At 50.9% G+C, this 27,677-nt stretch overlaps 1 protein-coding gene across 1 annotated transcript in view; it reads left to right on the top strand.

Moving 5' to 3' along the window:
* The window catches only part of LOC138287250 (zinc finger protein 850-like), a 242,176-nt gene that overhangs the window by 149,712 nt on the left and 64,787 nt on the right, over positions 1–27,677 (top strand). The window contains exon 2 of the mRNA XM_069227610.1: positions 21,906–21,914. Coding sequence (XP_069083711.1) covers positions 21,906–21,914 — 9 coding nt within the window. The remainder of the gene's footprint in view (positions 1–21,905; positions 21,915–27,677) is intronic.

The raw sequence follows: 27,677 nt of genomic DNA, 5'->3' as shown, positions 1-27,677 counted from the left end.
GTCCTCATCTGTAACCATTAACATGTTTACATCTGCCCTGTCATGAAAAGTTTGAGGCGGTTCACATGGATCACCCTTTTGGGGGTCCTGCTAGTGCCTAGGTCTACCAGGTAGGTGAACTTACTCTTTCTCTCTAGCACTGGGTAAGGGCCACTCCATCTGTCCTGAAGTGCCCTGGGAGCCACAGGCTCCAGAACCCAGACGTTCTGCCCTGGCTGAAACTCAACCATAGCAGCCTTTTGTTCATACTACATCTTCTAGAGTTGTTGGCTGGCCTCAAGGTTTTTACTTGTCTTTTCCATGTACTCTGCCATCCTGGAATGTAGGCCTAGTACATAGTCTACTATATCTTGCTTAGGCCCATGAAGAGGTCTCTCCCAGCCTTCTTTCACAAGAGCTATTGGTCCCCTTACAGGATGGCCAACCAGAAGTTCAAAGGGGGAAAACCCTACTCCCTTCTGAGGCACCTCTCTGTAGGCAAAAAGCAGACATGGCAAGAGGACATCCCATCTCCTGAGTTTTTCAAGGAGCCCCATGATCATGCCCTTCAATATCTTGTTGAATCTTTCCACAAGCCCATTGGTTTGTGGATGGTATGGTGTGGTGAATTTGTAAGTCACTCCACACTCATTCCACATGTTCTTCAGGTATGCTGACATGAAGTTGGTACCCCTGTCAGACACCACCTCCTTAGGAAATCCTACTCTGGTAAAGATACCAATGAGTGCTTTGGCTACTGCAGGGGCAGTAGTGGACCTAAGGGGAATTGCTTCAGGGTACCTAGTAGCATGATCCACTACTACTAGGATATACTGATTCCCTGAGGCTGTGGGAGGCTCAAGTGGTCCACTCCCACTCTTTCAAAGGGAACCCTCACCACTGGAAGTGGCATGAGGGGGGCTTTTGGATGGCCACCTGTCTTACCACTGGCTTGACAGGTGGCACAGGAGGCACAAAACTCCTTGCCTTTCTGGGACATGTTGGGCCAATAGAAATGGTTGACTAACCTCACCCATGTCTTGGTTTGTCCCAAATGCCTAGCAAGTGGAATGTCATAGGCTAAGGTCAGAATGAAGTCCCTAAACTCCTGAGGCACTACCACTCTCCTAGTGGCACCAGGTTTGGGATCTCTGGCCTCAGTGTAAAGGAGTCCATCTTCCCAATAGACCCTGTGGGTTCCACTGACTTTTCCTTGTGTTTCCTCAGCAGCTTGCTGCCTAAGGCCTTCAAGAGAGGGACAGGTTTCTTGCCCCTTATACAGCTGTTCCCTTGTGGGTCCCCCTGGGCCTAAGAGTTCAACCTGATAAGGTTCCAACTCCATAGGCTCAGTTCCCTCAGAGGTTACAACTTCTTCCTGAGAAGAGAGGTTATTTTTATTTTCCTGTGTTGAAGCTGGTTCCCCAGTCTTCTTTCCTTTTCTCTTGGAGGGTTGGGCCATTATCCCAGACTCCAACACCTCTTTTTCACCCTGAGCCTTGCACTGTGTCCTTGTCTTGACACACACCAGTTCAGGGATACCCAGCATGGCTGCATGGGTTTTAAGTTCTACCTCAGCCCATGCTGAGGACTCCAGGTCATTTCCAAGCAAACAGTCTACTGGGATAGCAGAGGAGACTACCACCTGTTTCAGGTCAGTGACCCCTCCTCATTCTAAAGTTACCATAGCCATGGGATGTACTTTAGTCTGATTGTCAGCGTTGGTGACTGGATGAGTTTGTCCAGTCAGGTATTGTCCTGGGGAAACCAGTTTGTCTGTCACCATTGTGACACTGGCACCTGTATCCCTCAGGGCTTCTAAACTAGTCCCATCAATCAAGAGTTGCTGCCTGTATTTTTGCATATTAGGGGGCCAGGCAGCTAGTGGGGCTAAGTCCACCCCACCCTCAGAAACTAATGTAGCTTCAGTGTGAGCCCTGATTTGCTCTGGGCACACTGTTGATCCCACCTGGAGACTGGCTATTCCAGTGCTAACTGGAGTAGTAGTAGAAGTGGAACCTTTCTTGGGACAGGCCTTGTCTTCAGTTTGGTGTCCCTGCTGATTACAACTACGACACCAGGCCTTTTTGGGATCAACGTTTTTACCCTTGTACCCAAATGAGGATTGTGAAGAGGCTTTGGACCCTCCCTCCTGAGCAGGTTTTTTGGGCCCTGTAGAAGACTCTTTACTCTTTCCCTTGGATGTCTCAACACTCTTCCCCTGGGGAGTCTTTGTGACCCTTTTCTTTTGGTCACCCCCTGTGGAAGTCTTGGTCACCCTAGTCTTGACCCAATGGTCTGCCTTCTTTCCCACATTTTGGGGAGAAATTGGACCTAGGTCTACCAGATGCTGATGCAGTTTATCATTGAAACAATTACTTAAAAGGTGTTTTTTCATAAACAGGTTGTACAGCCCATCACAATCATTGACACCACTGCCATTAATCCAACCATCCAGTGTTTTGACTGAGAAGTCAACAAAATCAACCCAGGTCTGGCTCGAGGATTTTTGAGCCCCCCTGAACCTAATCCTGTACACCTCAGTTGAGAATTCAAAGCCCTCAGTCAGGGTAGCCTTCATGAGGTCATATGAGTCTGCATCTTTTCCAGAGAGTGTGAGGTGTCTATCCCTACATTTTCCAGTGAACATTTCCCAAAGGAGAGCTCCCCAGTGAGATCTGTTTACTTTTCTGGTTGCACAAGCCCTCTCAAAAGCTGTGAACCATTTGGTGATGTCATAACCATCTTCATATTGTGTTACAATCCATTTGGGGATTTTTATCATGTCAGTAGTATCTCTGAACCTGTTTAAGTTGCTGCCACCACTGATGGGAGCTAGGCCCATCTCTTGTCTTTCCCTTTCTATGGCTAGGAGCTGTTTCTCCAAAGCCAATCTTTTGGCCATCATGGCTAACAGGAGGTCATCTTCATTGAGGCTGCCCTCAATGCTTCCAGAGCTGTTGGACTCCCCTGTGGGAGAAGCATCACCTCTGACTATCACTTGTGGAGTCAGGGTTGGAGGAACCCTGGTCTCCCTAACTAGGAGTGGAGGGGGGAAATTGTCCTCCACTTCACTAGTTTCATCCTCTGTAAGGTTATCTTCGGAGGGGTTGTCTCTAGCAAACTCTGCCAAGAGCTCCTGGAGCTGTACCATGGTAGGGTTTGATCCAGTTTTTATCTTTTGAATTTTGCGGAGAGTCCTTAACTCTGACATCCTAAGATGCAGGTAAGGGGTGAGGTTGAGCTCCACCACCATCTCTTCTGCAGTAGACATTATTTCACTAAAAGTTGGGATAATTTTTAAGAATCTAAATCTCTAGAACTTAATCCAACTTTTACAAAACTTTTAAACTCTAAAAGAAATGCTAACAGGGACTAACACAAGGCCCTAGCAGGACTTTTAAAAATAGCTCAAATTTCAAAAATCAGTTTCTAATGACAATTTTTGGAATTTAGTCGTGTGATCCGGTATTGGCTGAGTAGTCCAGCAAATGCAAAGTCTTGTATCCACCCGCTGCCACCAATGTAGGAAGTTGGCTGTGTATATACTATTTCAAAGTAAGAAATAGTGTACACAGAGTCCAAGGGTTCCCCTTAGAGGTAAGATAGTGGCAAAAAGAGATAATTCTAATGCTCTATTTTGTGGCAGTGTGGTCGAACAGTAGGCTTATCAGAGGTAAGTATTAGGCATTTGTTGTACACACACAGGCAATAAATGAGGAACACACACTCAAAGACTTACTCCAGGCGAATATGTTTTTATATAGAAAAATATATTTTCTTATTTTATTTTAAGAACCACAGGTTCAAGATTTACAAGTAATACTTCAATTGAAAAGTATTTCACTCAAGTATTCTAGGAACTTTGAATAATAAGAATAGCATGTACAGTTTTACAAAAATGGCAATAAGCTATTTTAAAAGTGGACACAGTGCAAAAATCAACGGTTCCTGGGGGAGGTAAGTAATTGTAAAGTTCACAGGTAAGTAATACAAGTACAGGGTTCAAAGTTGGGTCCAAGATAGCCCACCGTTGGGGGTTCAGGGCAACCCCAAAGTTATCACACCAGCAGCTCAGGGCCGGTCAGGTGCAGAGGTCAAAGAGGTGCCCAAAACACATAGGCTTCAATGAAAACAGGGGTGCCCGCTTCCATTCTGCCAGCAGGTAAGTACCCGCGTCCTCGGAGGGCAGACCAGGGGGTTTTGTAGGGCACTGGGGCACACCAACACAAGCAGGCACAGAAAGTACACCCTCAGCGGCACGGGGGCGGCCGGGTGCAGAGTGCAAACAGGCATCGAGTTTTGTATTGAAAGTAATGGGGAGACCCGGGGGGCTCTTCAAAGATGCAGGCAAGCACGGGGGGCTCCTCAAGGTAGCCACCACCTGGGCTAGGCAGAGGGTCGTCTGGGGGTCATTCCTGCACTGGAGTTCGGTTCCTTCAGGTCCTGGGCGGCTGCGGGTGCAGTGTTGGTTCCAGGCGTCAGGTCCCTTGTTACAGGCAGTTGCTGTCAGGGGGTAGCCTCTGGATTTCCTCTGCAGGCGTCGCTGTGGGGGCTCAGGGGAGTCAACTCTGGCTACTCACGGGCTCGCAGTCACCGGGGAGTCCTCCCTGTAGTGTTAGTATTCTGCAGGTCGAGCCAGGGGTGTCCGGTGCAGAGTGGAAAGTCTCACGCTTCCGGCAGAAAATGTTAAGTTGCTTCTTTGTTGCAGAAAGTTGCAGTTTGTTTGAACAGGGCCACTGTTCTTGGGAGCTTCTTGGTCCTTTAGATGCAGGGCAGTCCTCTGAGGCTTCAGAGGTCGCTGGTCCCTGTTAGATGCGTCGCTGTTGCAGTTTTTGTCAAAGTAGGGAGACAGGCCGGTGGGGCTGGGGCCAAATCAGTTGTAGTCTCCGTCTTCACTGCAGGGCTTCAGGTCAGCAGTCCTTCTACTTCTTTAGGTTGCAGGAATCTGTCTTCTTTGGTTCTGGGAGCCCCTAAATACTGAATTTAGGGGTGTGTTTAGGTCTGGGAGGGCAGTAGCCAATAGCTACTGACCCTGAGGGTTGCTACATCCTCTTTGTGCCTCCTCCCTCTGGGGGGGGGCACATCCCTAATCCTATTGGGGGAATCCCCCTTCTACAAGATGGAGGATTTCTAAAAGTAAGGGTGACCTCAGCTCAGGACACCTTAGGGGCTGTCCTAACTGGGGAGTGGCTCCTCCTTGTTTTCCTCATTATCTCCTCCAGCCTTGCCGCCAAAAGTGGGTGCAGTGGCCAGAGGGGCGGCATCTCCACTAGCTGGGATGCCCTGTGGTGCTGTAACAAAGGGGGTGAGCATTTGAGGCTCACCGCCAGGTGTTATCCTTCCTGCAGGGGGAGGTGAGAAGCACCTCCACCCAGTACAGGCTTTGTTCCTGGCCACAGAGTGACAAAGGCACTCTCCCCATGTGGCCAGCGACATGTCTGGTGTGTGGCAAGTTGGCAAAAACTAGTCAGCCCACACTAGAAGTCGGGTATGTTTTCAGGGGGCATCTCTAAGATGCCCTCTGGGTGTATTTTACAATAAAGTGCACACTGGCATCAGCGTGCATTTATTGTGCTGAGAAGTTTGATACCAAACTTCCCAGTTTTCAGTGTAGCCATTATGGTGCTGTGGGGATCGTGTTTGACAGACTCCCAGACCATATACTCTTATGGCTACCCTGCACTTACAATGTCTAAGGTTTTGCTTAGACACTGTAGGGGCAGAGTGCTCATGCACATATGCCCTCACCTGTGGTATAGTGCACCCTGTCTTAGGGCTGTAAGGCCTGCTAGAGGGGTGACTTACCTATGCCACAGGCAGTGTGAGGTTGGCATGGCACTCTGAGGGGAGTGCCATGTCGACTTAGGGGGTTATTACAACTTTGGAGGAGGTACCACCAGCCGTATTACGAGTTCCACAGGATATAATGGACTCGTAATACTGCTGGTGGTATATCCGTCACTTTACCGTCACTTTTGGGATGGATTAACACCTCCTCCAAAGTTGTAATAACCCCCTTAGTCTTTTTCTTCCCACCAGTACACACAAGCTGGCAAGCAGTGTGTATGTGCTGAGTGAGGGATCCCTAGGGTGGCATAAGACATGCTGCAGCCCTTAGAGACCTTCCCCGGCATCAGGGCCCTTGGTACCAGGGGTACCAGTTACAAGGGGCTTACCTTATCTGGGTGCCAGGGATGTGCCAATTGGGGAGACAAAGGTACAGTTTAGGGAAAGAACACTGGTGCTCGGACCTGGTTAGCAGGGTCCCAGCACACTTTCAAATCATAACTTAGCATCAGCAAAGGCAAAAAGTCAGGGGGTAACCATGCCAAGGAGGCATTTCCTTACAAAGGAGAGGTGCAGAAGGTGCACCCTGAGAGGCAGAAGGAGCAGGTGGTACAAGGAGAGCTGCAGAAGGTCCACCCTGAGAGGCAGGTGGAGCAGGTGGTACAAGGAGAGGCACAGAAGGTCCACCCTGAGAGGCAGGTGGAGCAGGTGGTATAAGGAGAGGTGCAGAAGGTCCACCCTGAGAGGCAGGTGGAGCAGGAGGTACAAGGAAAGGTGCAGAAGGTCCACCCTGAGAGGCAGAAGGAGCAGGTGGTACAAGGAGAGCCGCAAAAGCCCCACCCTGAGAGGCAGAAGGAGCGGGTGCTGCAAGGAGAGGCACAGATGCTCCACATACCACATGGGTGGTAAGAATGGCTTCAGTCTAGTCATGGTGAATGGTCCTGAGATCTGGAAGATTTAAGGATATGGGAGGAAAAATGTAGTGAAGAGGAAAATGCCATCTCAACTTAAATGTGTTCCCCAAGTTCCCCTCAGTGGAAACTGGAGGGCACACACTTGTGGACAATGGGTGTTACCACATGTGGCATAAAGGTCAACCTGAGGGGTGTCCCACAGGGCTAAGATGTGCTGCACTAGTGCCAGATGGAAAGTCCGAGTTGGAGATACGTTAACACCAAGAGTCAACACCCAGTAGGAGTCAGGAGAGGAGACCTGTTAGCTTCCAAAAACATACAGGAAGAGCTATGAGGCTAAGTACGGGATCCTCTTGTGGAAACCAGAATAGTTACTTCCAGGTCACTCCCGCAGAGAGTAGCAGACCGAGCACGTGAAAGCTACTGCAGTATTGTAGCACCACAAAGTACTTCAAGAGGTCTGGTTTCTTGGGATGGGTACCCTAGACAAAACCGTCACAACAAGCCAGTTCTGTAAAATTACTGGGAAGACACTTCTCTACCAGTGAAGCTCTGAATCTCCTACCTCTCGTATGCGATATGGTCGACGCTTGCTGCAGAATACCAGGGGCTTCTGGTCAGACTGTCCTTGTGTTGATTCAGAAATATTTGCAGTTCCCTTTAGTGAGCCAAGTCTAAGCCATTTTTGCTTTGCTACTTTCATTAATTGATGCCATGTTTGGAGCCTGGGGCTACTTTCATTAACTGATGCCATGTTTGGAGCCTGGGGCATCCAGTAGTAATAGAAATGGACAACAGACCACCATTCTTAGGAGACGAGCGCTTAGTTCCATGGAAAACCTTGTAGTAAAACATAAAAAGATTACACCCATCTTGCCGCAAGCCCATGACCTGACTGAACTGTTCATGTCGCTTGCCAAGAAGGCTGTGAAGAGAGACAAGTTAGCCCAATTATCATTCAGACAAACCTTTTGTCAAGTGCTCAGAGACACACCACATGGCTCCATATGGAAGTGCCCAACAGAACAAAAGTTTGGAAGAAAGATCCAGACCAGACTGCCAGAGGTGGAAGCAGGACAGCATCTGACCATGAAGCAAAGGCCATGATGAAGTCATTCGCTGACAAGAAATGTCAGTGACCATTCACATATGGTTACTCGAGATTAGAGCTGGCAAGGCAAGCACAGAACCTAAACCTTGATCCCCCGTTCATGAATCTCCAACGAGGGTGACGTAAGTCAAGGGAACCGTGGTCTCTGCAGCATCCGGGCACCAGTCGTTACATTTCAAGAAATGTCACCTTCCTGCCACTGGTGAGCCACCAGTAGATGGCGACAGTGACGCTGTGACCTGTGGGTGTCAGATACAGAAGACTGTGGTAAGGGTCCAAACAGTGACATCAGAAGAGAGGGGACGAGTGGGAACCGCAGCAGCCGACCGACTGTGGGGGCGAGCACTGATTGTCTTGTGGCATCAGAAGTCCGCAGTGACGGAGAGCAGAGATGTGGTCGTGGAGCTCCTCGCGGGTATTCTCTTCCTCTAGCGCTCCTTTCCTTCTCCTCTTTTCTTTATTCTTCTCCTTCCTGTCTGTGTTTTTCACTCCACCCTCCTCCCCCAATGCCCTGAGTTCTTTCATTTGTCAACCACGCGGTAAGATGTCGATTAGTGCTTCATTTGAGCTGGTGGTTGCAGGTGGGGCTCGTCAGCACTCATTTTTGGGGACCAGCACTTATTTTTCCTCATCAAACTTTGACCCATAACGAGAGAGTGAAAAACACTCGACGAAGGAGGAGGAAGAGAAAGACGGAAAAAGTGACGAAGGGAGAAAGCAGGAGCCTGCAAGAGAGAGGTAAAGGGGCAGAGAGTGTCTGGTGGTGGATTAAAGAGCCATGAGGTGGAATCAAGACTACGCAGCCTTCGTATTCAGCAGCCGACATTCAATAGCGCCGGCGGTGGGCTTCTGAGCACAACTCTGGGCCCGGCACTTAGGCCCTCATTACAACATTGGCGGTAAAAGCTGCTTACCGCCGTGCAGAAGACTGCCAACACACCGCCGCGGAATTCCGCCACAGCTATTATGACCCACATTTCGGAATCCGCCAAAATTCAGACACCCACACAAATCCGCCACACCAAAGGTCAGTGATAAACTGGCGAAAACAAAACCTCCACCGTCACGTTAACAGAAATACGCCCACACTATCACGACACATGAATCCATGCGGCGGTCTTTCAACTGCGGTACTCCATTGGCGGTACACACCGCCACGCTCAAAATACACACACTCTTACAAAACACAGCCACATTGGACAATTACAAATACACACACCTGATACACATACACACACCACTCGCACACACCCATTACAATATAAAACACACACCCACATCACCCACAAACGCCTACGACCAAAAATTCCAAAAGAAGGCCAGAGAGAGACAGCACCAGCAAGAACAACAGCATCCACAGGCACACAACACCATCACCCACAGAACTTCCACGCACCTCACACAACACCCCACTACATATCAGCACACTTATCACCACACACTCCACCCCACACATCACCTACACCACCCCATGGCACGGCAAAGACACCCCAGGTTCTCAGAGGAGGAGCTCAGGGTCATGGTGGAGGAAATCGTCCGGGTAGAGCCACAGCTATTCGGAGCACAGGTGCAGCACACCTCAAGAGCAAGGAAGATGGAGCTATGGCGAAGAATAGTGGACAGGGTCAACGCAGTGGGACAGCACCCAAGAAATCGGGAGGACATCAGGAAGAGGTGGAATGACCTACGGGGAAGGTGCGTTCCGTAGTCTCAAGACACCACCTGGCGGTTCATCGGACTGGCGGCAGACCCCAACCTCCTCCCCCACAACTAACAACATGGGAGGAGCAGATCTTGGCGATTCTGCATCCTGAGGGCCTCGCAGGAGTAGGTGGAGGAATGGACTCTGGTAAGACAAATCTTAATTATTACATCCCCCAACCTACCTGCATGCCAGCACATACCCCCACCCTCACCCCCAGCACCCCAACTCCTCACATATGTCCCAACATCACAAACCACCCATCCCAACACCAAGCCCTGCATGCAACAACAAAGCGTGGACACACATCACTAAAGCATGCCCACTGCACATACCCATACAACCCCCTAAACCATCATCACACGAGGTCCCACACAGGAATGCAAGCACTGGGGTACACGGTCACCCACCCATTGCACACCATGACACACACAGATGTAATAACCATCCTTTTATACCCCTGCAGGACCCCTACCCAACGTCACCGGACAGGAGGGTCCACACATGTCCACACCACCAACAGAAGAGGCCCACAGTGATGACAGCACCTCTGTCCAACTGGATCTAGATGACCAGCCTGGCCCATCTGGGACCTCGGGACAGTTGGTTCCCCTCACACAGTCACAGGCCACCACAGACCTTTTCCCCCTCTAGAAACACCAGCACAGCACCCACCCAGCGGGCCCATACCTCCGTCCCCAGGACACGTCAATCAGCTGTGTGTCCACCACTACAGGGAACCCAGGATAACCCACCACCCCAACAACAACAGGGACCTGGGGGCAGTGGCAGTGGGCACACGGTCCAGGGGACGGAGGCCCAGGAACGCAGGGGAACTGGGAGGGCTGCTGTGCGACAGGGGGCGGACAGGCCAAGGGAACCCACTCTCCACGAGGCCCTCTCCTCCATCATGGGAGCCTACCACCACTCCCAGGAGACGATGGCAACAGTACTGGCCAAGTTTCAGGAGACCCAGCGCCTGCAGGAGGAACAGTATATGGGCTTCAGGGAGGAACTCAGAACCATCAGCACCACCCTGGGAACCATCGTAGGGGTGCTGAAGGAACTTGTGAACACCAGGAGGGACACTGTGGCACTACAAGGGGCCCCTGACACTAGCATGGACAATGAACTGCCCACCACCTCCGCCGGCGCTAGTGGACAGGACGCCCCGCCACAGGACCAGCACACCAGCACCCCACCCCCTGCAGAGGGAGAACCACCCCGCAAACGGTCCCTGAGATCCAGGACAAAGACAGAGCACGATGCCAAGACCCCCGCCAAGAAATGACACCAATCTGATTGTCATCCTACTGTCCCACTTTGTCACCCTGTCCATACTTAAACTGCCCCAGTTCCACTTCCTATGCCCATATGGGCAATGCACCTGTGAGACTAATAGACTGGGCTCTGCCATGGACATTTCTCTGCCATCACCCCTCACCATTTCACTACCCCCTCCAATATTGAGCACTTGAATAAACACACTTAAAGCACAAAACAATCTGGAGTCTGTCTGTGATTTTGAAATAGTGTATTAGCAATTACAGTGACAAAATGCTCTTTCAATTGTAATGTCAACATACCTATGTCACACAGCTCTAGTCCATGAGGAATCTAAGCAGATGTCACACAGTGGGACCCACATCTGTGAAATCGTAAGGGAAAGTGACAACTCAGTGACCATACACTGGGTGAAAACGACAGACGGTAGAGAGGTAGTAGTGTTAAAGTACATGTAGTAGGCAGGTCTGTACTCTTACCTGTGTCTCACTGGAAATATTGCTGGATCACTGAGTCCCTGTTGTTCATGTCTTCTTCCTCTGCTTCCTCGTCTTCACTGTCCACAGGCTCCACAGCTGCCACAATACTGCCATCTGGACCATCCTCCTGTTGTCGCAAAGCCAAGTTGTGAAGCATACAGCAGGCCACGATGATCTGGCACACCTAGTATAGGGAGCCACCTGTCATATGGAGGCACCGGAACCTGGCCTTCAGGAGGCGGAAGGGCCGCTCGATCACCCTCCTAGTTCGCCCATGGGACTCATTGTAGCGTTCCTCTGCCCTTGTCCTGGGATTCCTCACTGGGGTCGGTAGCCATGACAGGTTGGGGTAACCAGAGTCACCTGCAAATGGTGAGGGACAACTGTTAGACACGCACTAACATGGAGGGATATCCCCAGACCTAGACAACCATTCCCACTGAACTGCTTCCAGGTGCTCACCTAATAGCCACACACGGTTCCTCTGGAGTTGACCCATCACATAAGGGACGCTGCTATTCCGCAGGATGTAGGCGTCATGCACTGAGCCAGGGAACTTGGCATTCACATGGGAGATGTACTGGTCTGCCAAACATACCATCTGTACATTCATCGAATGATAACTCTTCCAGTTTCTGTACACCTGTTCACTCCTGTGGGGGGGGACCAAAGCCACATGGGTCCCATCAATGGCACCTATGATGTTGGGGAGGTGTCCCAGGGCATAGAAATCACCTTTCACTGTAGGAAAATCCTCCACTTGAGGAAAAACGATGTAGCTCCGCATGTGTTTCAGAAGGGCAGACAACACTCTGGACAACCCGTTGGAAAACATGGGCTGGGACATCCCTGATGATATGGCCACTGTTGTTTGAAAAGACCCACTTGCAAGGAAATGGAGCACTGACAGCACCTGTACTTGAGGGGGGATTCCTGTGGGATGGCGGATTGCTGACATCAGGTCTGGCTCCAACTGGGTACACAGTTCCTGGATTGTGGCACGGTCAAGCCTGTATGTGATAATCACGTGTCGCTCCTCCATTGTCGACAGGTCCACCAACGGGCGGTACACCGGAGGATTCCGCCATCTCCTCACATGTCCCAGCGGACGGTGCCTATGAAGGACAACAGCGAGCACAGAGTCAACCAACTCAGAGGTACCTAAACACAGCTTACTCAGAAAACCATTCACAACCCGAATTTTGCCTGTATGAGTGTTGAGGCAAGGCCTAGGTATGTGTGACGCAGTTAAAAATAAAGCCATGTGGGCCCCTGAAATGGTGGCTGCTTGACCTCTAAAGTGGGAGAAAGGGATGTGAGGTAACTGCGCTGGCGTTGTACACCGTTGCAGTAGGCGGTCGAAGACCACAGCGCAATGCTGCATTGGTTAACATTGGACCCTATGGGTCCCAGGAGCCAATGACGATGTACACCGGCGGTGACGGTATGCACCGCCACGGACATGACCCCCATTTTATATCTGTTCAATCACTCGATACCTGATCTTCGACAGGAGAGGACCTACACTGCAAGTGCTGCTGTGACCTCGGTCTGGAAGAGACAATGGCTATAGTGTCTGGGGAAAGGGCCCCTGCCTTCACATTGGAGGAGTTGGAGAAGCTCATGGATGGGGTACTCCCCCAGTACACGCTACTCTACGGTCCTCCAGACAAACAGGTAAGTACACAGGGAGCATGTTGTATGGGCCATGCCTGTGTGGAGAGGGCTGGATGTAAGAAGGAAGGGGGGAGAGTGCTGCGTGCATGAAAGACGGTGAATGCATGTGCCACATGGCAAGGGTAGGGATGGGGGCCAATCACTTTGACGGTGCTGTTGGTAATAACTTCTCTTTTTCCCCTGTACATTTCATGTAGGTCAGCACCCACCAGAAAAAAGATATTTGGCGTGCCATTGGCAAGGGCGTCCGGACCCTGGGGGTCTACCACAGACGGAGCACCCACTGCCGTAAAAGATGGGAGGACATTCGCCGCTGGAGCAAGAAGATGGCGGAGGCTCAGCTGGGGATGGCCTCCCAACGTGGGAGGGGTGCCCGTCGCACCATGACCCCCCTGATGTTCAGGATCCTGGCGGTGGCCTACCCAGAGTTGGATGGGCGCTTGAGGGCATCACAGCACCCACAAGGGTGTGAGTACACTCTCATTCTGCTGACTTTGCGCGCAGTGGAAGTGTCTGGGTGGGGGAGGTGGGCTGTGGGTTTCCCTAGGCCAGGGCGAGTTCCGTAGGCAAGGCCCCTTCATAAGGCAGGCCATGTGGCACCCTACCCCACCTCTGTAGAGTGACAACTACACCTAGTCATGCCCCTGTGTCATCTATGTGTGCAGATGTCATCCATAGCCTTGTAGGCCATTTCCCAGGAATTGAACAGTGGAGCCCAAGAGCGCGGCGTAGTGCAGGGGGCTTCTGTGTCTGTCGTGTCCGCCAACGTAGCGGTAATGCATGCACTCAACATGTCTTTCTTCTGTCGTCGTCCCCCTTTTTGTGGTCTCCCTGTTCTTGTGTGCATTAGCATCATCAGGCGGAGGAGCAGTGGCACCGGAGCACGAGGGAGCTGCATCCCACATGGCCCTGGAGGGTGAGACTACGGACTCAGAGTTCACCAGTGGGACGGAGGTCGAGGGGAGTTCCACGGCGGGGACAGGAGCTGACACCAGCGACACGGATTCGCCCTCTGATGGGAGCTCCCTTGTGGTGGCGGCAACATCTGTGCCCCCCGCATCTACAGGTACAGCCGCCACCCCCCCTACCAGCACCGCCCTCCCATCAGCCCCTCAGCCTTTGCCCCGTGCCCGCTCACCCAGGAGGGTGGGCATCACCTTCGCCCCAGGCACCTCAGGCCCTGCCCCAGTCACCCCTGCTGCCCTCAGTGAGGAGGCCATTGACCTCCTCAGGTCCCTCACTGTTGGGCAGTCTACCATTTTGAATGCCATCCAGGGTGTAGAGAGGCAGTTGCAACAAACCAATGCATTCCTGGAGGGCATTCATTCTGGTCGGGAGGCCCTTCAGCGAGCTTTTCAGACTCTGGCCTCAGCACTGATGGCAGCCATTGTCCTCGTCTCTAGCCTCCCCCCTCCACCTTCCTCCACCGAGACACAAACCCCTGTACCGCAGCCTATCCCAAGCACACCTACCGACCAGCATGCACACACATCAACACACAAGGGAAGCTCTGGCAAACATGAGCACCACACATCCCACAGGCACTCACGCAAGTATCACACACATGAAGACACACCAACATCCACTGGCTCCACTGTGTCCCCCTCCTCCTCGTCTCCCTCCTCCCTCCCAGTCTCGTCTACACTCACACCTGCATGCAGTACCTCTACAGCCACTACATCCCTCTCCAGCACACCCACCACCACACCCCGCTCACGTGCAGTCACCACCCCCACTACCATTCACACATTCCCTGTGTCCTCTCCCAGTGTGTCTGTGACGCCCCCACCCAAGATACACAAACGCAGGCACACACCCACCCAACAGCCATCCACCTCATGACAGCCTCCAGCGCATGCACCTTCACCCAAAGTCACCAAACGTACACCTCCTACAACCAACACCTCTTCCTCCACTCCCAAACCCCCTCCAGCTACCCGTCCCAGTGTCTCCAAAAAACTTTTCCTGTCCAACCTTGACCTCTTTCCCACACCTCCCCCACCCCATCCGTTTCATAGGTCCTGAAGTAGCACCTCAGCCACAACACCTCCGGGACCAGTGGTGCCTGTAGTCACCGGAATATGGAGTGCACCACCCACCAGGGCAGCCAGTGTGGCACGGAGCCACAGCACAGACAGTCCCCCACCTGTGAAGCATCAGAAGTTGGCCAGTGCCCGGCAGGAGAGAGGGAAGACTCCAGCCACCAAAGCCGCTCCCAGGGGTCCCGGTGGGAGTGTGGAGTCAGCTGTGACACCTTCCAAGGTGGGGAAGGGCCACAAGAAACCCTGCAAGTCTGGGAAGAGCAGCACGGCGTAGAAGACCGCCATCATCCCCGATGCCCCAGAGCCCACCTCCAGCACAAGCCCAGCTGCCCAGGACAGGACAGCCAGCCCACCTGCCCAGGAGGCCACCGCCAGCACCAGCCCACCTGCCCAGGAGGCCACCGCCAGCACCAGCCCACCTGCCCAGAAGGCCACTGCCAGCACCAGCCCCGCTGGGCCATGAAGGACCGCCAGGAAAAGCCCTGCTGGGCCATGAAGGACCGCCAGCAAAAGCCCCGCTGGGCCATGAAGGACCGCCAGCAAAAGCCCTGCTGGGCCATGAAGGACTGCCAGCAAAAGCCCCGCTGGGCGAAGAAGGACCGCCAGCAGCTGAGACGCTGCAATGGAGACCGCCATCTCAAGCACCGCTGAACAGGGCACCGCCATCTCAAGCACCGCTGAACAGGGCACCGCCGTATCAAGCACCGCTGAACAGGGCACTGCCGTCTCAAGCACCGCTGAACAGGGCACCGCCGTCTCAAGCACCGCTGAACAGGGCACCGCCGTCTCAAGCACAACCGAACAGGACACCTCCGTCTCAAGCACCGCTGAACAGGGCATCGCCGTCTCAAGCACCACTGAACAGGGCACCGCCAACTCAAGCAAAGCTGAACAGGGCACCGCTGTAGGAAAGTACCATCTTGCCTGGCATGTTACCCCCATATTTCACTGTATATATGTTGTTTTAGTGTATGTGTCACTGGGACCCTGCCAGCCAGGGCCCCAGTGCTCATAAGTGTGCCCTGTATGTGTTCCCTGTGTGATGACTAACTGTCTCACTGAGGCTCTGCTAACCAGAACCTCAGTGGTTATGCTCTCTCTGCTTTCCAAATTGTCATTAACAGGCTAGTGACCAATTTCACCAATTCACACTTCGGCATACTGGAACACCCTTATAATTCCCTAGTATATAGGGACTGAGGTACCAAGGTTATTGGGGTTCCAGGAGATCCCTATGGGCTGCAGCATTTCTTTTGCAACCCATAGGGAGCTCTGACAATTCTTACACAGGCCTGCCACTGCAGCCTGAGTGAAATAACGTCCACGTTATTTCACAGCCATTTACCACTGCACTTAAGTAACTTATAAGTCACCTATATGTCTAACGTTTACCTGGTAAAGGTTGGGTGCTAAGTTACTTAGTGTGTGGGCACCCTGGCACGAGCCAAGGTGCCCCCACATCGTTCAGGGCAAATTCCCCCGACTTTGTGAGTGCGGGGACACCATTACACGCGTGCACTATACATAGGTCACTACCTATGTATAGCGTCACAATGGTAACTCCGAACATGGCCATGCAACATGTCTAAGATCATGGAATTGTCACCTCAATGCCATTCTGGCATTGGGGAGACAATTCCATGATCCCCCGAGTCTCTAGCACAGACCCAGGTACTGCCAAACTGCCATTCCCGGGGTTTCACCGCAGCTGCTGCTGCTGCCAACCCCTCAGACAGGTTTCTGCCCTCCTGGGGTCCAGCCAGGCTTCGCCCAGGAAAGCAGAACAAAGGACTTCCTCAGAGAGAGGGTGTTACACCCTCTCCCTTTGGAAAAAGGTGTCAGGGCTGGGGAGGAGTAGCCTCCCCCAGCCTCTGGAAATGCTTTGATGGGCACAGATGGTGCCCATCTCTGCATAAGCCAGTCTACACCGGTTCAGGGATCCCCCAGCCCTGCTCTGGCATGAAACTGGACAAAGGACAGGGGAGTGACCATTCCCCTGACCTGCACCTCCCAGGGGACGTGCCAGAGCTCCTCCAGTGTGCTCCAGACCTCTGCCATCTTGGTAACAGAGGTGCTGCTGGCACACTGGACTGCTTTGAGTGGCCAGTGCCAGCAGGTGACGTCAGAGACTCCTTCTGATAGGCTCTTACCTGTGTTGCTAGCCTATCCTCCTTCCTAGGTAGCCAAACCTCCTTTTCTGGCTATTTAGGGTCTCTGCTTTGGGGAATTCTTTAGATAACGAATGCAAGAGCTTATCAGAGTTCCTCTGCATCTCTCTCTTCACCTTCTGCCAAAGGATCGACCGCTGACTGCTCAGGACGCCTGCAAAACCGCAACAAAGTGCAACTTTGTATTGCTGATCCTGCCGCTTTCTCGCCTGTTTCCTGGTGGTGCATGATCTGGGGGTAGCCTGCCTCCTTCTTGCACCAGGAGCTCTGAAGAAATCTCCAGTGGGACGACGGAATCTTCCCCCTGCAACCGCAGGCAACAAAAGACTGCATCACTGGTCCTCTGGGTCCCCTCTCAGCATGACAAGCGTGGTCCCTGGAACTCAGCAACTCTGTCCAAGTGACTCCCACAGTCCAGTGACTCTTCAGTCCAAGTTTGGTGGAGGTAAGTCCTTGCCTCCCCATGCTAGACTGCATTGCTGGGTACCGCGTGATTTGCAGCTGCTCCGGCTCCTGTGCACTCTCCCAGGATTTCCTTCGTGCACAGCCAAGCCTGGGTCCCCGACACACAGTGCACAACCTCCTGAGTTGTCTTCCGGCGTCGTGGGACTCCCTTTTGTGTCTTCGGGTGAGCTCCGGTTCACTCCTCTTCCAAGTGCCTGTTCCGGTACTTCTGCGGGTGCTGCCTGCTTCTGTGAGGGCTCCCTGACTTGCTGGACGCCCCCTCTGTCTCCTCATCCAAGTGGCAACATCCTGGTCCCTCCTGGGCCACAGCAGCATCCAAAAACCCTAACCGCAACCCTTGCAGCTAGCAAGGCTTGTTTGCGGTCTTTCTGCATGGGAATACCTCTGCAAGCTTCTTCACGACGTGGGACATCCATCTTCCAAAGTGGAAGTTCCTAGTCCTCTTCGTTCTTGCAGAATCCACAGCTTCTACCATCCGGTGGCAGCTTCTTTGCACCCTCAGCTGGCATTTCCTGGGCATCTGCCCAATCTCGACTTTGTCGCGACTCTTGGACTTGGCCCCCTTGTTCCACATGTACTCTCATCTGGAAATCCACTTTGGTTGCATTGCTGGTGTTGGTCTTCCTTGCAGAATTCCCCTATCACGACTTCTGTGCTCTCTAGGAAATATAGGTGCACTTTACACCTACTTTTCAGGGTCTTGGGGTGGGCTATTTTTCTAACCCTCACTGTTTTCTTACATCCCCAGCGACCCTCTACAAGCTCACATAGGTTTGGGGTCCATTCGTGGTTTGCATTCCACTTTTGGAGTATATGGTTTGTGTTGCCCCTATACCTATGTGCTCCTATTGCAATCTACTGTAACTTTACATTGCTTGCATTACTTCCTTTTGCTATTACTATTTTTGGTATTGTGTACATATATCTTGTGTATATTTGGCATCCTCATACTGAGGGTACTCACTGAGATACTTTTGGCATATTGTCATAAAAATAAAGTACCTTTATTTTTAGTATACCTGTGTATTGTATTTTCTTATGATATTGGGCATACGACACCAGTGGTATAGTAGGAGCTTTGCATGTCTCCTAGTTCAGCCTAAGCTGCTCTGCTATAGCTACCTTCTATCAGCCTAAGCTGCTAGAAACACCTCTTCTACACTGATAAGGGATAACTGGACCTTGTACAGAGTGTAAGTAGCCCTTGGTACCCACTACAAGCCAGGACAGCCTCCTACATTGGTTGTGCAGCAGTGGGATAAGTACTTGTAACTACTTGTCATTGTGTACTTTTCATAAGAGAATAATATACAAAACAAGTTCAGTGTATGTACACCTAACCAAAAAGTTTTGCTTTTCTTCTCTTACACTATCTGCTAAGTGCTGAAAAGTACCTCTAAACTTTCTAAAAGTTTCTAAAAAGTTGAAAAAGTTTTTTTTCTGTTTCCTTAAAAAGTCCTGAAACTTTTTCTTTCTTTTATCTGTCCCCAAACCTTTTTCTATCATGTCTGATGTAGGACCTTCTCTTGATCTGGTCAGCTCAGCTTATGACCACCTTAACTGGAAGGGTTTAAGGAGTCTCTGCATTGATAGAGGTTTAGGGGTGGGTAAGAATCCCTCTAGAGAATTGTTATCTAACATGCTTATTGAGAATGATAAGGCCTTAACTGGCACATCCATTGAGAAGTTAAGAGATGGTTCACACTCTGACTCAGGGGCACCCCCAGTAAGAGTGTTAGATGGTGACCTTCCCAGCCTGCCCCTTAGCAGACAACCTAGCATAGCTGGTACTAATGTGAGTTCACATCACAGTAGGGATGTTATTCCTGCAGGCCAGGTTGTTAGGGTGCCAACTGTTAGGGACAGGTCTCCCTCTGTTCATTCACATCATTCTTCTGTGTCAAAGCATGCCCAACCCACCCACCCTGATGACAGAGTGTTAGAAAGGGAACTCAATAGATTGAGAGTGGAAGAGTCCAGGCTGAAGCTTAAACAGCAACAGCTGGCTCTAGACAGGGAATCTTTAGACTTAGAGAAAGAAAGACAGAGGTTGGGGTTAGGACCCCATGGTGGCAGCAGCAGTATTCCAGATGGTAATCCTGTGAAAGAGCATGATTCTAGGAATCTGCATAAGATAGTTCCCCCTTACAAGGAGGGGGATGACATTAACAAGTGGTTTGCTACACTTGAGAGGGCCTGTGTTGTACAGGGGGTCACTCAAAGGCAGTGGGTTGCTATCCTATGGCTATCTTTCAGTGGAAAGGGTAGGGATAGGCTCCTTACTGTGAAGGAAAGTGATGCCAATAATTTTACAGTTTTGAAGAATGCACTCTTGGATGGATTTGGCTTAACCACTGAACAATACAGGATTAAGTTCAGAGAAACCAGAAAAGAGTCCTCACAAGACTGGGTAGACTTTGTTGACTATTGGGTGAAGGCCTTGGAGGGGTGGTTACATGGCAGTAAAGTTTCTGACTATGAAAGCCTGTATAATCTGATCCTGAGAGAGCATATTCTGAATAACTGTGTGTCTGATTTGTTACACCAATATCTAGTGGACTCAGATCTGACCTCTCCCCAAGAATTGGGAAAGAAGGCAGAAAAATGGGTCAGAACAAGAGTGAACAGAAAAGTTCATACAGGGGGTGACAAGGATGGCAAGAAGAAGGATGGTAAGTCTTCAGACAAGGGTGGGGACAAATCTAAAAATGAGTCTTCATCAGGCCAACAAAAACACTCTGGTGGGGGTGGTGGTCCAAATCCTCTTCTAATCAAGTAAAGAAACCATGGTGCTATTTGTGTAAAGTAAAAGACCATTGGACAACTGATGCCAGTTGTCCAAAGAAAAGCACCAAGCCTCCCACTACCACAGCCCCTACTGCTACACCTAGTGCCCCTAGTAATAGCAGTGGTGGTGGGAGCAAACCTACTAATAGCCAATCCAAGGGAGTAGCTGGGCTCACTTTTGGTAATTTAGTTGGGGTTGGTCTTGTTAGGGAGACCGCAGAGGCTGTGCTAGTCTCTGAAGGTGCCATTGATTTGGCCACCTTGGTTGCTTGTCCCCTTAATATGGATAAGTACAAGCAACTTCCCCTAATAAATGGTGTTGAGGTTCAGGCCTACAGGGACACAGGTGCCAGTGTTACCATGGTAATAGAGAAACTGGTACACCCTGAACAACACCTACTTGGTCACCAGTACCAAGTGACAGGCGGTCATAACAACACTGTTAGCCACCCCATGGCTGTTGTGAATCTCAACTGGGGGGGGGGGTTACTGGTCCAAAGAAAGTTGTGGTTGCCTCAGATTTACCTGTAGACTGTCTACTAGGGAATGACTTAGAGACATCAGCTTGGGCAGAAGTGGAGTTGGAGGATCATGCAGCAATGCTGGGAATTCCTGGGCATATGTTTGCTTTAACCAGGGCTCAGGCCAAAAAGCAAAAAGGACAGGGTGACTTGGATCCTGGAACAATTGACCAAGTGCTCCCTAAAGCTAGGGTTAGTAAGGGTAAATCCCTACCCACTATCCCTCCCTCTACAGATGATTCAACTTCTGAGGAAGATGAATTTCCCCCCTGTGCAGAACCTTCACCAGAGGAGCTGGAAGCAGACATTGCTGAGCTTTTGGGTGGAGCAGGGCCTGCCAGGGAGGAGCTAAGTGTGGCACAGCAAACCTGTCCCACATTAGAGGGTCTAAGACAGCAAGCTGTCAAACAGCAAAATGGGGATGTCAGTGACTCACATAGAGTTTACTGGGAGGACAACCTTTTGTATACAGAGGCAAGGGACCCAAAACCTGGAGCAGCCAGGAGATTGCTCATTCCCCTGCAATACAGAGAGTTACTCCTAACTCTGGCACACGACATTCCCTTGGCTGGACATCTAGGGCAAATTAAAACATGGGAAAGGCTTGTCCCCCTATTTCATTGGCCTAGGATGTCAGAGGACACAAAGACTTTTGTAAGTCCTGTGTGACCTGCCAAGCCAGTGGCAAGACTGGTGGCACACCAAAGGCTCCCCTTATTCCACTGCCTGTGGTTGGGGTTCCCTTTGAAAGGGTAGGGGTTGACATAGTTGGCCCCCTTGACCCTCCTACTGCTTCAGGCAATAGGTTTATCTTGGTGGTAGTGGACCATGCCACAAGATATCCTGAAGCAATTCCTCTAAGGACCACTACAGCACCTGCAGTGGCAAAAGCCCCCCTGGGAATCTTTTCCAGGGTGGGTTTCCCAAAAGAGGTGATATCAGACAGGGGTAGCAACTTTATGTCTGCATACTTGAAGGCCATGTGGAAGGAATGTGGTGTAACGTACAAATTCACCACACCTTATCATCCACAAACAAATGGACTGGTAGAGAGGTCTCATAAAACTCTCAAAGGAATGATAATGGGACTCCCTGAAAAATTCAGGAGGAGATGGGATGTCCTGTTACCTTGCCTCCTTTTTGCTTACAGGGAGGTACCCCAGAAAGGAGTGGGCTTCAGCCCCTTTGAACTCCTATTTGGACACCCTGTAAGAGGTCTTCTAACACTTTTAAAGGAGGGTTGGGAACAACCTTTAAAAGCTCCTAAGCAAGACATAGTGGATTATGTACTTGGCCTAAGATCCCGAATGGCTGAGTACATGAAAAAGGCCAGTAAAAACCTTCAGGCCAGCCAAGAGCTCCAAAAGCAATGGCATGACCAGAAGGCTGTTCTGATTCAGTACCAACCAGGACAGAAGGTGTGGGTCTTGGAGCCTGTGGCACCAAGAGCACTCCAAGGCAAATGGAGTGGACCCCGTATCATTGTTAAAAAGAAGGTAGAAGTCACCTACTTGGTTGACTTGGGCACTGCCAGGAGTCCCCTTAGGGTGCTCCATGTCAATCGCCTAAAACCCTACTATGACAGGGCTGGTCTCACCCTGCTCATGGCAACAGATGAAGGACAGGAAGAAGAGAGTGACCCTCTCCCTGATCTCTTCTCTTCCACAGAACAAGATGCTCTAGTGGAAGGTGTAGTTTTGGCAGACTGTCTTACTGCTGAGCAGAAAGACAACTGCATACATCTTCTGGGTCAGTTTTCTGAACTCTTTTCTACTGTGCCACGCACCACTTCTTGGTGTGAGCACACTATAGATACTGGAGACAGCATGCCTGTTAAAAGTAAGATCTATAGGCAGCCTGACCATGTCAGAGACTGTAGGAGGCTGGACTGGCTTGTAGTGAGTACCAAGGGGTACTTGCACCTTGCACCAGGCCCAGTTATCCCTTATTAGTGTATAGGGTGTCTAGCAGCATAGGCAGATAGATAATGGTAGCTTAGCAGAGCAGCTTAGGCTGAACTAGGAGACGAGTGAAGCTCCTACAGTACCACTATTGTCACTTGCACAATATCATAAGAAAACACAATACACAGTTATACGAAAAATAAAGGTACTTTATTTTTATGACAATATGCCAAAGTATCTTAGAGTGTACCCTCAGTATGAGGATAGCAAATATACACAAGTTATATGTACACAATACCAGAAATATGCAGTATAGTCTTAGAAAACAGTGCAAACAATGTATAGTTACAATAGGATGCAATGGGGACACATAGGGATAGGGGCAACACAAACCATATACTCCAAAAGTGGAATGCGAACCACGAATGGACCCCAAACCTATGTGACCTTGTAGAGGGTCGCTGGGACTATTAGAAAATAGTTAGGGTTAGAAAAATAGCCCACCCCAAGACCCTGAAAAGTGAGTGCAAAGAGCACTAAAGTTCCCCAAAGGACAAAGAAGTCGTGATAGGGGAATACTGCAGGAAAGACACAAACCAGCAATGCAACATCGATGGATTTCCAGTCGAAGGTACCTGTGGAACAAGGGGACCAAGTCCAAAAGTCACAAGCAAGTCCAAAAGTCACAAGCAAGTCGGAGATGGGCAGATGCCCAGGAAATGCCAGCTGTGGGTGCAAAGAAGCTTCTACTGGACAGAAGAAGCTTAGGTTTCTGCAGGAACGACAAGGGCTAGAGACTTCCCCTTTGGAGGACGGATCCCTCACGCCGTGGAGAGTTGTGCAGAAGTGTTTTCCTGCCGAAAGACCACCAACAAACCTTGCTAGCTGCAAATCGTGCGGTTAGCGTTTTTGGATGCTGCTGTGGCCCAGGAGGGACCAGGATGTTGCAAATTGCGTCAGGAGAGAGAGGGGACGTCGAGCAAGACAAGGAGCCCTAACAGCAGCAGGTAGCATCCGGAGAAGTGCCAGAAACAGGCACTACGAGGATGCGTGAAACAGTGCTCACCTGAAGTTGCACAAAGGAGTCCCACGTCGCCGGAGACCAACTTAGAAAGTCGTGCAATGCAGGTTAGAGTGCCGTGGACCCAGGCTTCGCTGTGCACAAAGGATTTCCGCCGGAAGAGCACGGACGCCGGAGTAGCTGCAAAAGACGCGTTTCCAACAATGCAGTCTGGCGTGGGGAGGCAAGGGCTTACCTCCGCCAAACTTGGACTGAAGAGTCACTGGACTGTGGGAGTCACTTGGACAGAGTTACTGGATTCAAGGGACCTCGCTCGTCGTGCTGAGAGGACACCCAAGGGACCGGTAATGCAGTTCTTTGGTGCCTGCGGTAGCAGGGGGAAGATTCCGTTGACCCACGGGAGATTTCTTCGGAGTTTCTAGTGCAGAGAGGAGGCAGACTACCCCCACAGCATGCACCACCAGGAAAACAGTTGAGAAGGCGGCAGGATCAGCGTTACAGAGTTCCAGTAGTCGTCTTAGCTACTTTGTTGCAGTTTTGCAGGCTTCCAGCACGGTCAGCAGTCGATTCCTTGGCAGAAGGTGAAGAGAGAGATGCAGAGGAACTCTGATGAGCTCTTGCATTCGTTATCTAAAGTTTCCCCAGAGACAGAGAACCTAAATAGCCAGAAAAGAGGGTTTGGCTACTTAGGAGAGAGGATAGGCTAGCAACACCTGAAGGAGCCTATCAGAAGGAGTCTCTGACGTCACCTGGTGGCACTGGCCACTCAGAGCTGTCCAGTGTGCCAGCAGCACCTCTGTTTCCAAGATGGCAGAGGTCGGGAGCACACTGGAGGAGCTCTGGACACCTCCCAGGGGAGGTGCAGGTCAGGGGAGTGGTCACTCCCCTTTCCTTTGTCCAGTTTCGCGCCAGAGCAGGGCTAAGGGGTCCCCTGAACCGGTGTAGACTGGCTTATGCAGAATTGGGCACATCTGTGCCCATGAAAGCATTTCCAGAGGCTGGGGGAGGCTACTCCTCCCCTGCCTTCACACCATTTTCCAAAGGGAGAGGGTGTAACACCCTCTCTCAGAGGAATTCCTTTGTTCTGCCATCCTGGGACAAGCCTGGCTTGACCCCAGGAGGGCAGAAACCTGTCTGAGGGGTTGGCAGCAGCAGCAGCTGCAGTGAAACCCCAGGAAAGGCAGTTTGGCAGTACCAGGGTCTGTGCTACAGACCACTGGGATCATGGGATTGTGCCAACTATGCCAGGATGGCATAGAGGGGGCAATTCCATGATCATAGACATGTTACATGGCCATATTCGGAGTTACCATAGTGAAGCTACATATAGGTAGTGACCTATATGTAGTGCACGCGTGTAATGGTGTCCCCACACTCACAAAGTCCGGGGAATTGGCCCTGAACAATGTGGGGCTAGTGTGGCTAGTGCCAGGGTGCCCACACACTAAGTAACTTTGCACCTAACCTTTACCAGGTAAAGGTTAGACATATAGGTGACTTATAAGTTACTTAAGTGCAGTGAAAATGGCTGTGAAATAATGTGTGCATTATTTCACTCAGGCTGCAGTGGCAGGCCTGTGTAAGAATTGTCAGAGCTCCCTATGGGTGGCAAAAGAAATGCTGCAGCCCATAGGGATCTCCTGGAACCCCAATACCCTGGGTACCTCAGTACCATATACTAGGGAATTATAAGGGTGTTCCAGTAAGCCAATGTAAATTGGTAAAATTGGTCACTAGCCTGTTAGTGACAATTTGAAAGAAATGAGAGAGCATAACCACTGAGGTTCTGATTAGCAGAGCCTGAGTGAGACAGTTAGTCACTACACAGGTAACACATTCAGGCACACTTATGAGCACTGGGGCCCTGGGTGACAGGGTCCCAGTGACACATACAACTAAAACAACATATATACAGTGAAAAATGGGGGTAACATGCCAGGCAAGATGGTACTTTCCTACACAACCCCCCCCCAAACGAAGGACAATAAGACTAGCCATGACCTGATGAGTCTTCATTGTCTAAGTGGAAATATCTGGAGAGTCCATCTGCATTGGAGTGGCTACTCCCAGGTCTATGTTGTAGGAGGCTGGACTGGTTTGTAGTGAGTACCAAGGGGTACTTACACCTTGCACCAGGCCCAGGTATCCCTTATTAGTGTATAGGGTGTCTAGCAGTTTAGGCTGATAGATAATGGTAGCTTAGCAGAGCAGCTTAGGCTGAACTAGGAGACTTGTGAAGCTACTACAGTACCACAAGTGTCACTTGCACAATATCATAAGAAAACACAATACACAGTTATACTAAAAATAAAGGTACTTTATTTTTATGACAATATGCCAAAGTATCTCAGAGTGTACCCTCAGAGTGAGGATAGCAAATATACACAAGTTATATGTACACAGTACCAAAAATATGCAGTATAGTCTTAGAAAACAGTGCAAACAATGTATAGTTACAATAGGATGCAATGGAGACACAAAGGGATAGGGGCAACACAAACCATATACTCCAAAAGTGGAATGCGAACCACAAATGGACCCCAAACCTATGTGACCTTGTAGAGGGTCGCTGGGACTATTAGAAAATAGTGAGGGTTAGAAAAATAGCCCACCCCAAGACCCTGAAAAGTGAGTGCAAAGTGCACTAAAGTTCCCCCAAGGACAAAGAAGTCGTGATAGAGGAATAATGCAGGAAAGACACAAACCAACAATGCAACAACAATGGATTTCCAGTCGAGGGTACCTGTGGAACAAGGGGACCAAGTCCAAAAGTCACAAGCAAGTCGGAGATGGGAAGATGCCCAGGAAATGCCAGCTGTGGGTGCAAAGAAGCTTCTACTGGACAGAAGAAGCTGAGGATTCTGCAGGAACGAAAAGGGCTAGAGACTTCCCCTTTGGTGGACGGATCCCTCTCGCCGTGGAGAGTCGTGCAGAAGTGTTTTCCCGCCGAAACAATGCCAACAAGCCTTGCTAGCTGCAAATCATGCGGTTAGCGTTTTTGGATGCTGCTGTGGACCAGGAGGGACCAGGAGGTCGCAAATTGGACCAGGAGGTAGAGGGGACGTCGAGCAAGACAAGGAGCCCTCTTAGCAGCAGGTAGCACCCAGAGAAGTGCCAGAAACAGGCACTACAAGGATGCGTGAAACAGTGCTCACCCAAAGTTACACAAAGGAGTCCCACGTCGCCGGAGACCAACTTAGAAAGTCGTGCAATGCAGGTTAGAGTGCCGTGGGCCCAGGCTTGGCTGTGCACAAAGGATTTCCGCCGGAAGTGCACAGGGGCCGGAGTAGCTGCAAAAGTCACAGTTACCAGCAATGCAGTCTGGCGTGGGGAGGCAAGGACTTACCTCCACCAAACTTGGACTGAAGAGTCACTGGACTGTGGGAGTCACTTGGACAGAGTTGCTGGATTCAAGGGACCTCGCTCGTCGTGCTGAGAGGAGACCCAAGGGACCGGTAATGCAGCTTTTTGGTGCCTGCGTTTGCAGGGGGAAGATTCCGTCGACCCACGGGAGATTTCTTCGCAGCTTCTAGTGCAGAGAGGAGGCAGACTACCCCCACAGCATGCACCACCAGGAAAACAGTCGAGAAGGCGGCAGGATCAGCGTTACAGAGTTGCAGTAGTCGTCTTTGCTACTATGTTGCAGTTTTGCAGGCTTCCAGCGCGGTCAGCAGTCGATTCCTTGGCCGAAGGTGAAGAGAGAGATGTAGAGGAACTCTGATGAGCTCTTGCATTCGTTATCTAAAGTTTCCCTAGTGACAGAGACCCTAAATAGCCAGAAAAGAGGGTTTGGCTACCTAGGAGAGAGGATAGGCTAGCAACACCTGAAGGAGCCT

Source organism: Pleurodeles waltl, chromosome 4_1, assembly GCF_031143425.1.
Source record: "Pleurodeles waltl isolate 20211129_DDA chromosome 4_1, aPleWal1.hap1.20221129, whole genome shotgun sequence".
In the NCBI taxonomy this organism is placed as follows: domain Eukaryota; kingdom Metazoa; phylum Chordata; class Amphibia; order Caudata; family Salamandridae; genus Pleurodeles; species Pleurodeles waltl.
The sequence above is the reverse complement of the archived record's forward strand: the minus strand, read 5'-3'. Positions and strand labels throughout refer to the sequence as shown.